This window comes from Branchiostoma belcheri, unplaced genomic scaffold (genome assembly GCF_001625305.1).
Source record: "Branchiostoma belcheri isolate BF01 breed outbred unplaced genomic scaffold, Haploidv18h27 scaffold302, whole genome shotgun sequence".
NCBI classification, from domain to species: domain Eukaryota; kingdom Metazoa; phylum Chordata; class Leptocardii; order Amphioxiformes; family Branchiostomatidae; genus Branchiostoma; species Branchiostoma belcheri.
In genome coordinates, this window is record NW_017803913.1 from 27,394 (window position 1) to 40,967 (window position 13,574).

The 13,574-nt window shown below is 41.4% G+C and overlaps 1 protein-coding gene across 1 annotated transcript in view; it reads right to left on the reverse strand.

The window, feature by feature from the left end:
- Positions 1–7,930, reverse strand: part of LOC109474340 (UDP-glucuronosyltransferase 2C1-like) — a gene marked incomplete at its 3' end in the record, with an annotated part of 33,459 nt that extends 25,529 nt beyond the window's left edge. Inside the window, exons 1-3 of the mRNA XM_019774628.1 lie at positions 7,643–7,930; positions 6,731–6,962; positions 5,453–5,624 (exon numbers count right to left, since the gene is read on the reverse strand). Coding sequence (XP_019630187.1) covers positions 5,453–5,624; positions 6,731–6,962; positions 7,643–7,930 — 692 coding nt within the window. The remainder of the gene's footprint in view (positions 1–5,452; positions 5,625–6,730; positions 6,963–7,642) is intronic.
- Positions 7,931–13,574: the final 5,644 nt, after the last annotated feature.

Genomic DNA, 13,574 nt, shown 5'->3' on the forward strand with positions numbered 1-13,574 from the left:
TTACAATTATTTTGCATCTTCCAAATATAGTATCTCTAAAAAAATCCCTCTGGCTATTTCTAAAATACCATAACTGTCCACTTGTGTTTCTTCATCAACTTTTTTAATACTCTAAATAATGTACTATAATTTGAAGATTGTTGCTTGAATATTAATATTTAGATTCTTTACTCTTACTCTATGCTGATTAAAGAAAACCAACAGAAGAAATAATTAGAAAATATAACATTTCTCTTGAAAGAGTCATCTACGTTTTGTGAAACACCATTGCAAACTTTAAAACCTGTCTTGTGTAAGTCTAGTGTAAAGTAACGTGCAAATCTGGATTTTACGCCCAGTTTGCGAGCCAGGCAAAAGGTCTACTTCAGCATTTGAATTTTATGGTTATGGTATGTTATATAAATGTTTCTTCTTATGTGGTTCACTTCTAATTGTCAAACGGTTAAGTTACTCTTACCGTATATTGTTGTCAACACAATAGCGAGTGAAATGTACACGCCGCAGAGCTGTATCTCCAATTGTATCTTACAAAATGTAAGAATCCACATGACATTGTGTATTAACGTAGGCCAAACTGACTTATATAGATGGCATCCTCTACAGACCCCCAAAACTAGTGCGCGCGGGAGAATACTGCAAAAAATGCTGCTAAACAACAAAAATACAAAGCTGGTATTGTGACTTTGTATGTAGTAATACATAGTGGCTTTTACGACAATTCGGAACATGATGGCCTTTTGCGGCAGTTATGAATCTGCACTAGTTTGTTGAAGATGTTGAAAAAAAATAAAGGATAGAGACAAAAACTTGTGATGGTAGCGTAATATACTGTACATTAGCATAATATATATGCCTGGTTAAAAATGAAGACAAAAATGAAACTAGAAAGGCCGTCATTTGCTTGGGAGCAAATACAGCATATTTCAGCCCATCTCCCTCCCACGCAAAAGTGGACTATTCCAAATTTACCCCAGTGCAAAACTGAAAGATTCTGAAATAAATAAATTATATTATAGTTATGAAATTGATAACAAAGATGCAAGAATAAGCACTTTGAATCTCGACAGCTTTACTTACAAAATTTCACATCACTCTTATCGCACAATGTTATGCAAATTATTATATATCATATATCATACATGTACTATGCAACTACAAATATCATATGTTGAATATGCTATACATGACTTGTATATACAGGGATCGAAATTCATTTTTTTTAATAGATGCACTGGTGCACCTAACCAAAAAAATTAGGTGCACCAAAAACATTTTGGGTTCCACACGTAAAGAATGCTAAAAATGATCGTAGCAAGAGTGGAAATTGCATCGCTATGGAAATAACACAGTAATGATCTTACCGAAAAAAGGCAAATTAGGATTCCGAGATCGAAAAAAAAATATTAAAAAAAATCTAGAAATGAAAACTAGAAAGGCCAATATTTGCTTTGGAGCAAATACAGCGATGGGTTCACCACATTTTACGACATGGCAGGGAAAGAATGAGAAACACAAGGGAAAACAATGATTTACATTGATATAACTATAATATGAAGTAACATACAACTAAAACAACAGTTGGATAGCTATTCCCTACTTTATTGGTTAGGATTTTTAATTGCATAATGCAAACTGTTGATTTTCAAAATAAAAAAAAACGTTCATGCCCCGCATTCCAATGCTGGAGCAGAAAAGCTTGAAATACCTACCAAAACACTTGAATAAAGACATACTGTCAGTATGGAAATGCTCTGTGCAGGTGTTATTAACAATCACATAAACTATGAAGCCATACATTGAATAAGCTATACATATAATATGATTATCATAACCTTATTTTTAAAATTACTATGCCAGTGAGCTAATTGCATGTACAGAGTGAAAGAAAGTAAAGTAAAGCAGTAGAATTTCTGTACTAGCTATGATAGTACTTCATATGATTCGTCCTCATCGTCATCATTCAATGTGGTCTATCTCTTGCTACTAGTGACTGGTAATACCTCTGTAGATTCTTCACACTGGCAGAGTACCGTACTCCTTCTCTCTTGTCAGCTCAATACTTTTGTGACAACATCAAAGTGATTTTAATTTGTATGTTGGAAAAATACAAAAGACTAACATTCTAAGTTATTGACATTCTTGAGTAAGAACAATCAGTTTTTGAATGTTAAAAGCAAAACAACGAAAATAAAGAAAATGTTAGAAATTGTTAAAATGCAGAATTGTTAAAATTGTTAAAACTGATAAAATTGTTAAAAATGATAAAATTGTTAAAAATGTTAAATTGACTAAAAATATTAATGTCCGATGCACTGGGGTTCGAACTTGCAATGCCTGGGATTGCCGCCTTGCGCGTTTCCAACCGAGCTAACTCGGTGCGATACACCATCACTCACTGCATTGTATGTTATAAAAAGTAACAGCATGGCGGTATCGATCGCTTCAAGGCACCAAGACTTTCAACTATTAACTACGGGGTTTCCTTCTTTATCAGGTTTGCTTTTGAACCACCTTGATGTTACTTAACTATCAACCCTACAATTTTGGTGATACTTCGGAGATCGATATAAACAGAACCTAGATAATACTAGTTGGTAAAGATTGCGGAAAAATTGTTGATACCGTGGCGCGCGCGCCGACGATACACATTACGTACCGCGTAACTTTTTTTCTTACACGCCGGGCGCAGGTCATTGACCTCCAACTTGCGTTGTTCCAACAGAGAAGAGCAAAATGTCTGGCTCCCGCAGAACGTACCGCACTCTCCCGCTGGACGTACCGCACTCTCCCGCTGGACGTACCGCACTCTCCCGCAGAACGTACCGCACTCTCCCGCTGGACGTACCGCACTCTCCCGCAGAACGTATCGCACTCTCCCGCTGGACGTACCGCACTCTCCCGAGGGAAGTCCCGCACAGCGTCCTGCACTCTCCCGCAGAACGTCCCTCGAAAATCGATGCGTATTTCGTGGCCTGTGCTGTACCTACCAAAACACTTGAGTTCATACTGTCAAAATGGAATGGCTTTGAACAGGTGTTAATTGAGTTAATCCAATCAAATCCAACAGCCAATCAGCAAGAAGAATAGATTGGTCTGCGTCAGGTTCATGCTTGCATGCCCATATATGGGCATACCGCCGAATTCCTTACTTATTACGTCACGCGCGCGCGCCCCCACAGTACTTTCCTATGGGGACCGCTAAAAAAGCAAATAAAACGATTGTAAAAGCTTGTATCACAAAAATTTAAAAAACGCCTAGGGGTATTTGCCCACTGTACCTCCATACCAAATTTCAGGACCTTAGGCCCTAAAATGAAGAAGCTGAATCCATTTAAAAAATGGCAGGAGAAGAAGAAGGAGAAACATCAGAAAAAGCAATATGGTTTCACCACACCACTTCGTGGTGTGGTGAACCCATAAAAAATAAATTACAAACGCGCTAGTATTGCATTTCCTACCGGCGCACTGCTGGAACAGCGGAAGGAACGTTGATCTAGCCTGCATTTTACTATATTGTAACGTTTAAAACGTTTTAACGATCACCCGCGCATCAATTACATCGATATTTTCTTTTGTCACTGTTGCCCAGGTAAGCGTTTCTATAGTTTGTCAACTTATTTTGCTGTTTTTCTCTGTTCGTTTACTTATTTTACCACCGAATATGCAATCCTAGATGATCTGAAGTTATAAATGCCCCGGTCCGCCGTACATTGGAATAGGCGACGGGCGTGAGGTAACGTTAGGGATGTGCAAAAACATCGCGGAAAATTCCTATAACACTCGAAGAAAAGGCAGCATATTTACACGCGCCCGCGAACATTTTATGGCTAATTATTGGCCAGTTTTGGGGAGTTTTGTTATGTCCTTGGGGTTTTGTTTAGAGTGGGACGGAAAGCCGTGCCGCGACTCCATAATCGTCCGACTCCGTGCACTTCCGTGTTACATTACGTTGTACGTGACCAACAAAATTACGCCAAAGGCACCACAAATCCACATGTACACACAGATTTTTTCCCGAAAATTCTTTTGGGTACGCATTTTGTCACTGCCAAATATGTGACTGCTATTCTGTAGACACATGTTCAAGGTACCCTTATACCGAATTTCAGATTATTTGGTTGTAATATCAGGGCTCAGGATCCAAAATTCCATTTTTTGTCGAAAAATGTCCCCAAAAACCTTCATAAAAACTTTTATTTTATGTTTATGCTACGCTTTATGTCATCTTTATGTTTACAGTACTATGTTTTATGAGCAGCGGATTTACATAAGCACAACAAGTGCTTCCTATCCAATGCTCAAAAATCCATGTGAATAAAATAAAATAAAAAAATAAATAAAATAAACAATTTTCAAAAGCATGTATAAAAAAATTGATGAAAAAACCTGGGGGTATTTGCCCACTCTACCTCCATGCCAAATGTCAAGTCATTTGGCTGACAAATGACAGAGTTGAATCCCTTTGACTGTATTTTTTTCATAGCATAGGGACCGTCAGGTAAAGAAGAGCAACTTTCGTGGCGCAAATCATGCATTGGGCCGAAAAATTTTGAAACTAGTAACCCCTTGAGACACTTTTTCTTGTTCAATGAGGAACAGATTTTGTAAAGTTAAGGTTTCCCCTTTGCTATAGCTTCATTCTAAAGCTATATTTTATATTTTGCAGGATTTATGAATGTTCTCCCTCCCAAAACACCCCTATGCTGGTTGAAAGACAGCATAGGGGCAAAACATCTAGCATAGGGGGTCAAAAGTATAGCATAGGGGGCCCCTATGCTCAAAAGGCCTGGCTAGAACACTGGGGAAGTAGACGGACTATAAGTCACATTTTGGACGACAAATTCTTAGAGAAACGCCATCTTGCGACTGGGAGTAGAAAACATACTTAGTTACTGATGATGATAGCTAAAGCTTCGGTCACAACACGCCGTGCGTGCTTTTTGTCCGTACGTTTTATTGGGAGGCTACGTCTGCTACGTTTTTCTGAAAACGTGGGGAAGGAGTGGCGTCGACGCACGTCACTCGCACGGTTGCGCAAGGTGTAAGAGTGTGGTCTGCACGCCACGTCTGGCCGTGAGCGTTTGCGTGCATCGTTCGCTTCGCAAGTGGTAAGTGAGCTGTACGTGCTTACAACGTACGATCTCTGTGCGATTACAACTTTACTGTAAGGAGGCCGTACTCACACGTGCTTCTTCCGCACGGCACGTACGGGGCACGCGCGTCGCTCGCACTCGAACGTACGGGTGGTGAATCCGCAGACCGCACGCAGAAAAAGTTTTACATGCACTTAAAGTTCTACGGCGTGTCTGCGTGCTCCCAAATCCGTACGGAGGCGGTACTCGCCACTTGCGGATCTCCTACGTTTGCCCACGTTTTTGCACGTAGACAGCACACAGATGCACGCACGGCGAGTCGTGACCGTCGCTTTAAGTACCCCGTACGGTACACATACCTTCTCGCAATAGCGTCGAAGCCCATCTCGGCCATTAATTGTCCTATAGTGGTCATCCCAAAGTAAACCAGTGTGTTCTTGACCCTTTGTAGAAAGGTCATCTGGTCAGTCAGTCCTGACGTAACAGTCGGAATGTAGGATAGAGGGTTGGGAACACCACTGGCGCTGATGTCTGCAACATATCATTGAAATTGCTCAATCAAACAAACAATCATTATGCAATAAGTAAATTATGAATTAGTGAACACTCTCTCAAAATTGAGAGAGGGCGATATAAGAAGCTCCAAGTGTATGAACGAATTTGCAAACATTGTACGTTGAATACGGTGGAAGACGAAACGCATTTTATCTCAAATTGTACACTCTATAGAAATGAACGAAATGAACTCTTTGACGTAGCCTCCAAATTCTACCCAAACTTTCACACATATATAAATGAAAGGAAAAGTACTCTCCTCTTAACAACCGAAAACCCACAAACTACAGAAAAAGTGGGATCCTTTGTCTTCCTCTGTCTTCAAAAAAGAAGTCAAACCCAGTAGTTTTTACTAGTAATTTCTAAGTAATCAGTAGTTCTTTGTGTACTAATTGTCTGTTTTTATACCATATGTTTCTTCTGTTCCTGCAATTAGCCCTCGGGCACGAATTTCCAATGAAACAAAGAATATTGAAAAGCCTACTGCAGTTAGTTTAACATGTAAAAAAGAACAACAACGCAAATTTAGCTCCATATTTAACTGTGGTATAATGAGATCGTAAAACTTTTCAATTATGACAACGAAGATCTAGAAATTAAACTTGCGAAACAAAATGTTGCCAAGGCATCTTCAGTTGAATTGTCTTATTTACCTTCGCATCCTATGGCGTATCTACGGTCCTTTCCCCGCTTATGAAGTGCAAATGATCAACATCAGATAGTATCTATCGGGGTAATCGCTGTTTCTGATAGTACGATATAGTAGAGGGGATTTATTCCTCAAGCTTACCGACATCTTGCACACACAGGCGTCCCTCAGTAAGACATCTGGAGCCACATAGTTCCCGTTTAGAACTTTTATTCAGCCTGTCACACGACCGGTTTCGCCTGTGTGGCTTCTTCAAGTGTACAGAGGCTAATGTCAGGCTGAATAAAAATTCTAAACGGGAAATATGTGGCTCCAGATCTGATGTCTTACTGAGGGACGACTGCGTGTGCGAGATGTCGGTTAGCTTGAGGAATAAATCCCCTCTAGTATATACGCTGTTCATGATGGTGTAAGACGTCTAAACACTACGTACCGAGTCCAGTGGGCATAGACCTCAGAGTGCAGACCAGAGGGAGGTCCAAGTACTGAGCCACGAGGGACCCACATGTCGTCCCAGGGTACGTCAGAACTACGTCATAGTGGCTGTTCTTCAGTTTCGTCATCAGCTGACTGTCACTCAACATCCCTTCACAGTTATCCAGGAGGCTGCTAGCCATCTTATTCCCCAAGGCCAGGAATTCCAGCCAAGTAAGTGAAGAAAATGCCTGTGAGAGTTAATATAGAGCAAGGTGAATAAGGTTGGGAGTGCACTTGAACTCAACAGGACCAAATTGATGTGCTGGTGTGCATGTGTATGCACTGCGAGTTTAGACGCGGTGGACGTTTACCATGCCCGAAGCCAGGTGGGGGTGGGGGTCGGAAGACCTCTCATAAGGCTCAAAGGTCCACTTTTTATCTAAAGGTCCAAGATTTTTTTTTAAAGATGGACTAATCTGTGTCATCTGTACCACCGGCAGAACCGGTGAAAAACTGCTCACTTTGTCATTGAAGAAAAAGTTGTCTGATTCTTCCTTTAAAATTCTCTCGAAGACACAGGAAATGCCATTGCAGAAGGTTCTATTCTCAAAATTTTCCGGGGCCCCCTTAGGAACCTCGCCTCCTCGGCGCTCGCCTCGACTCGCACCCACAGCGCTCGCTGGTCCGTCAGACAGTGACGTCCTTCAAAATCCTGGCTACGGACATGTTTGATACTCACATTCTAATTTGGGTTCGTACTTTGCCAAAAAGGCACATTTTAAACAAGTTACCGTTTTTACTTACAAATGTTTGTATTTTTTATTATAGGACAGATGCCGAGATTCTTGGTGTCTTTTTGAACACAAAATACAATGATGAATCCATGCTTGTTGTGTTATAACACACTTAAATACATGTAAATACTTACAAATGTTTTCGGCACGACTTTCATGTTGTTTTTGATGATGGGCGGTTTCTCGGGGTCTCCGAAAAACTCGTAGCGCAAGCTCGGCCATTTCCGCATCAGATCGCTCCTCTCACTAGCAGGAGCCAGCACGGTGACCACGTGTCCTCGGGAGGCCAAGGCTTCGGCAATCTTCGCCACGTCCAGCCACGGGCTGCCGAACGTCATGGTGGCCACGAGGATGTCCGCAGCCTGAGCGCGGGGGGACAAGATGGCGGCGGCTGTCAGGGCCAGGAGGAGACCGGTCCGCATGATTACTGGAGCCAAAGATAAGGAGCTTCAGTAAACTTGAGACATACTCCAAAGTGAAGAAAACCTTTACCATGGAGAAGTACCTCTCGGTGATCCAAAACAAATCCTTTACATCTAGTATTACACGACTGAGAATTGGTGCACATTGCTTAGAAATTGAGAAGGGTCGTCACAAAAAGATACCAGCCGAGAAAAGAATGTGTCCTGCCTGCAAAGACAAAGTTGAAGATGAGTACCATTTTGTAATGATATGTCCCTACTATAACGAAGAAAGGAAAAAGCTAATGATCTCATGTAAGAGTGAAATAACGCTACCTGGAACAAGAAGAGAAATTTTCAACATGCTGTTATCATGCCCCGACTCTGTATCTGTTTATCTAGGCCAATATGTACATAATGCTATACAAAAGAGAAACAATGTCACAGCAATGTGAAATGTGACATTCCATTATAAAATAGATACATGTACTGAAGTACACTAGTAGAAATAGTTTATAGTTATTAAGTGTCATTTGCCATACATTGTATCCAATGCCGTTGTTGCGCAATAAACCTGACTTGACTTATTACAGCAGCGCGACCGGTACGATGCCATACACCGAGTGCTCTACGTCAAGACCTAAAATAGAAAAATATCGGATGCTTCAAATGTAAACAAAAACAACTTTTCACAACCCACTGGAGTTTAAACTTGAAAACCCATATATACTGTAACAGTGGGGGCAGTTATAGGCGCTATCAACTGACCCAGCCGATGGGTCTAGACCTTTTAGCCGAGTGGTTTGAGCGTCGGATTATGGAGTAGGTGCTCGGGAGGTCGTGGGTTCGAACCCCGGCCCGCGACCAGGGATTTCTTTCTGTTTCTACTCGCTCCTCCTGTTTCTTACAATACCCTCACTCTCGTGCATGTATCTTGTATCATGTATGTGTAAAAAATGCTTATAGATTCATTAGGACTTTAAATGAAGCAAACAGTACCAGTAGTTAATACATTTTGCCTGACCCTTATCCAGATCTCTTCCTCTTTACCTCAATGAAAACCGGCCCACAGGCCGATTTGAGCTTCTCATGAATAAACCTTTAAAGGTTTTTCAAACAGCTGTAGTGCACGTAAAGGACGACACCTTAAGTAAATTACAATAGCCTCCATGGGGGTTTTGGGTGTCTTCAGGGTCTTTGGGATCTTTTATGTGTAATTTTCTGATTGCATATAGACAACATAGCCGGCCTGGTTGAATTACACCGTTTTAGAACTGGTCTAATCAGAAAACAGCCGAAGACCACCAAACCCCCAGTTCTATAAGCCTGCTACGGAGGCTAAAATGAAATCACAATCCGTGCTCGTTCCTGCTTTCTTAATCTTTCTAGCAAAACCAGATTGCATGAATGGATGATGATAATAGAAGCACCGACAACAAAGGCGACCTTTCAAAGAGGATCAACATCTGAATGGGACCATCGGAATGTTGATCCTCTTTAATTCGCATGAAAGCTCATCTGTACATGTGTTGGTAGAATCCACAACCGTTTAGTAACCCGTAGACCATTCAGACTGTCGCTAATATCCAGTTGTAGTCCATCCAGGGGCAGGCATAGTCTCCACCAGACTTCTTTTGCAGGCTGAATAAATCGTAGAAATCGGCCTAAAAAGGGTATAAATTGGCGAGAGAAGGTGGCCGGTCATCGACGATCAAATTCTTGCAGGCCAATTAAATCGTCGATGGCCGGCTACCTTCTCTCGCTAATTAATACCCTTTTTATCCCGATTTCTACGATTTATTCAGCCTGCAAAAGAAGTCTGGTGGAGACTAGAGAAGGGGCATGAAAACTCCATGATCGAGTGCAGTGTTGTCACCCAGCCGAAGGTTGGGCCAAAGACCAGAAAGTGTTGAGTATAATTTGCGGTAGGCCGTACTAAGTGTAAACGTGAGATGAATACTGGGGATCTGGGAGTACACAAACACTAAAGACTCGATGATGGTCGCTGCAGTGTGACTAATAGAGTAATTGTGGCCTTGGGAGCTTAGCAGTAAGGCCACAGCAAGTAAATTTTATGGATGACATCAGCGCGCGCATTAATTTTCGCCTGATTTGGGGAAAAAAAACAAGAAATTTTGTTGTTTTTTGACAGTGGTCAACATGCCGAATATGGGGAAAGATGTCTGTTGCCATGCCGGAAGGTGGATGACAGATAACTATGAAGAGAGGAGACAAGAAAAGGCTCTGATTTAATGTTTTGTTTCTTACTTTGATGCAGTGATTTGTGATGCTGGCTGTGTATATGTGATGTTCCCACTGAATCAAAACCATTTGTACAATGATTGAGTCAAAATTTTAAAATGTAGGAACCTTGTTTTTTTTTCGGCCCGCCTTGTTTTTTCTTTGCCCGCTCGCATTACATTTGAAGTCTGCGGAGGCTGTCATCCATGAAATTTACTTGCTGTGGCCTTAGCAGTAATTAAGCTCGCGTTGGGAAATTCGATCCTGGGAACTAACCATGTTCGTGGTCCAGAAAAAGCTCGACGTATACTCGCTGTGGATAAACGTTACACCACCACATTCGTCATGTTTCTGAAAGACGAACACCCAGATTCAAGAGAACCCCCTTGGTCAACATATCTGAATTGTGACATCCCCGTGTAGAGTAGCTAACATGTACAGCAATCAGAAACCTCCTGACCAGTAGCAAACTAGCCTGGTATCCAGTCTGATCGTGGTCGGGGCCGCCAGAGCTCTGTCCCGCCCGCCTCACATAGGTTTCCCGGTGTGTACTTCACGAGAACTTGAGTGTTGGGGGAAACCAAATCCCCAAGCAAACTGTGTAACACTCCTACCGGGACGGCCTGTTGCACTGGGCGTGGGAAGCTATTAGAGCCCCCGAAGGCACAACCTGCTTGAACACCCCACTCACGTAAGACTGGATACTAGGCTAGACCAGTAACGTTGCGCACAGTAGCAAGCATCTAAACCATTTAAGTACATGCATTTCACATGCATTTGTCACTTGCCCTTGATAATTCTTCTGTATCGGGTCTGACGGAATAAAACTCAACGTCACAATTACCTGTTGATGAAAAGCAGTAGAATCGGCTGACCTCTGGCGTGGAGTATTGGTCTGGCTGAAGAGGATGTTGTCCACCAGGATCCCGAAATGACCGTTGTCTGCACTGACCCCAGCGCGTGTCAAAGGGCAACGTCCTATAGTAACCTTAGGTCATGTGAACCCACCCAGACCATATCCGATGTACAAGTAGTATATATACATATAAGGCCATACCAATTAAATTTGTTGTTTCTCGGATTCGTCCTGTCCATTTTTTTCTGATTTGCAAAAAAAAAATTGTTCCAAATCAACCGCAAAATGATCAATGAAAGACATATTTTGGCCCCAATGGTTGAAGAAAGTCCCTTTCTTCCTAGTTGTTAAAGTTTTCAAACGTAAAAATGCAATTTTGTTTCATGACAAGTTAAAAACCTATTGTTCTAATTATAAACCAGCCTGGTATGTTGACTTCATGGCTCATATTGTAACATTTCCGGCTATCATGGGGTGCCTTGGCCTGTTTTTTTTTTTATTTTGCCCTGTCGCTTCATATTTTTTTCTGAAAAAATCTGATGAGAAACAACAAATTAAATTGGTGTGGCCTAATGTTATAACATTATAGTCACATTTGTGGTTCAGCAACTTATTATGTCAACCTTGCTGACTGAGTCAGACCAAGGAGGTTAAATATTGGTCAGACTGACCCATTTAAAGGTTAATCCTATTTGCATAAGCTCTCAGTTCATAATCCACCCTACCCAAGGAGATGAATTATTTCCAAAGTTTGGAAGTCTTCATATTTAGCAATGGCAGTTGGTTGTGAAACAGGTCGAAAAAGTAGCCTCCATAGCATGCCTAAAACTGGGGGTTTTGGAGGTCTTCAGGGTCTTTGGGAGCTTTTATGTGCTATCTTCTGATTGCATATAGACAACATAGCCAGCCTGGTTGAATTACCCCCGTTTTTAGAACTGGGCTAATCAGAAAACAGCCGAAGACCACCAAACCCCCAGTTCTATAAGCCTGCTACGAAAAAGTGGGTTACCGGTATGAGGAAAACAGTCTTGGCACTGTGCACGACTTATGCAACAATTTGTTTTTAATAGAAACATATTGGTAGTATACATGTACAGAGTAGTGTTGGGTGAACCAGAGATTTTTTTACGAGTATTCCCTTGTATTTTACCATCACTATCCTGATTCTCCAAGTCTCCTTTATAAAAGAACTACTTTTTGGCTAAAACAGTGGACCTCCTGGTGGCAAAATAGCAACATACATGTACATATACATGTATATCTGGAAGATTCTATATGGACCAATGATATTTATACTGCCCGTAGCAGGATAATAGCTCTAAATGGCATTTTTTGTGTGTGTGTGTTCGTGTGTGTGTGTGTGTGCGCGTACGTGTGTGTGTGTGTGTGTGTGTGTGTGTATACGTGTTTGTGTGTATGTCTGTGTGTGTGTGTGTGTGTGTCTGTACATGTGTATGTGTGTGTATGTCTGTATGTGTACGTGCAGGTGTATGTCTGTGTGTGTGTGTACATTTGTACTTGTGTGTGTATGTTTGTGTGTGTGCATGTGTGTGTGTGCATGCGTATGTCTGTGTGTGTACATTTGTACGTGTGTATGTGTGTGTGCATGTGTGCATGTGTGTACATTTGGACGTGTGTGTGTATGTCTGTGTGTGTACATTTGTACGTGTGTGTGTGTGTATATGTGTGTGTAGTACATCTGCTGACATCTTTAATGTCTGATTTTTAGAACTTGGCTGATGTTTGCAGTTAAGAGCACAATTTGATGAATGGCTTATTTCAATGAAACATCACTGTAGCTGGGTCCAGTACAAATAATTGTTACGCTGTAACTGATTTCTTCATTTGAATCTGTTCCAATATTGAGTAACTTCAACTAATACCATATAATCATGAAAGTTCATCTGTGTTGGTAGTAATCATAGTAAAAAGTTGAACTTTATTCCAACACACAGTTTACAGAGAGACCAAATTTTCAGCGACCACTGTCGCCTTCATCAGGATAATTAATGACGTGCGAATAAGGTCACGTGTTGGTAAACCGTAACTCTCATGAGATCACGTTGTGAAGTGATTGGTCTTTTAATTATCCTGATGAAGGCGACAGTGGTGGCGGAAAATTTGATCTCTCTGTAAACTGTGTGTTGGAATGAAGTTGAACTTTTTACTATATATACTGTATACTATCATGAAAGTTCATCTGCGTTGGTAGTTACATGTTTAAAGTTAAAACTTTTGGTCCAACACAAAAAATTCTCTCACCTAGAGCTTTCGACCAGTCACTCTGGTCTTCCTCAGTAGACTGACCCAGTGAAGCTTGTCACATGGCTTCTTTGCGACGGGGGCCGCGACGGGGGCTGACGTCGTCTACCAGATACCTTTGACCCAGTGTTGACGTCACACTTCAAATAAGCCATGTGACAAGCTTCACTGGGTCAGTCTACTGAGGAAGACCAGAGTGACTGGTCGAAAGCTCTAGGTGAGAGAACTTTTTGTGTTGGACCAAAAGTTTTAACTTTAAACATGTAACTACCAACACAGATGAACTTTCATGATAGTGATTATATA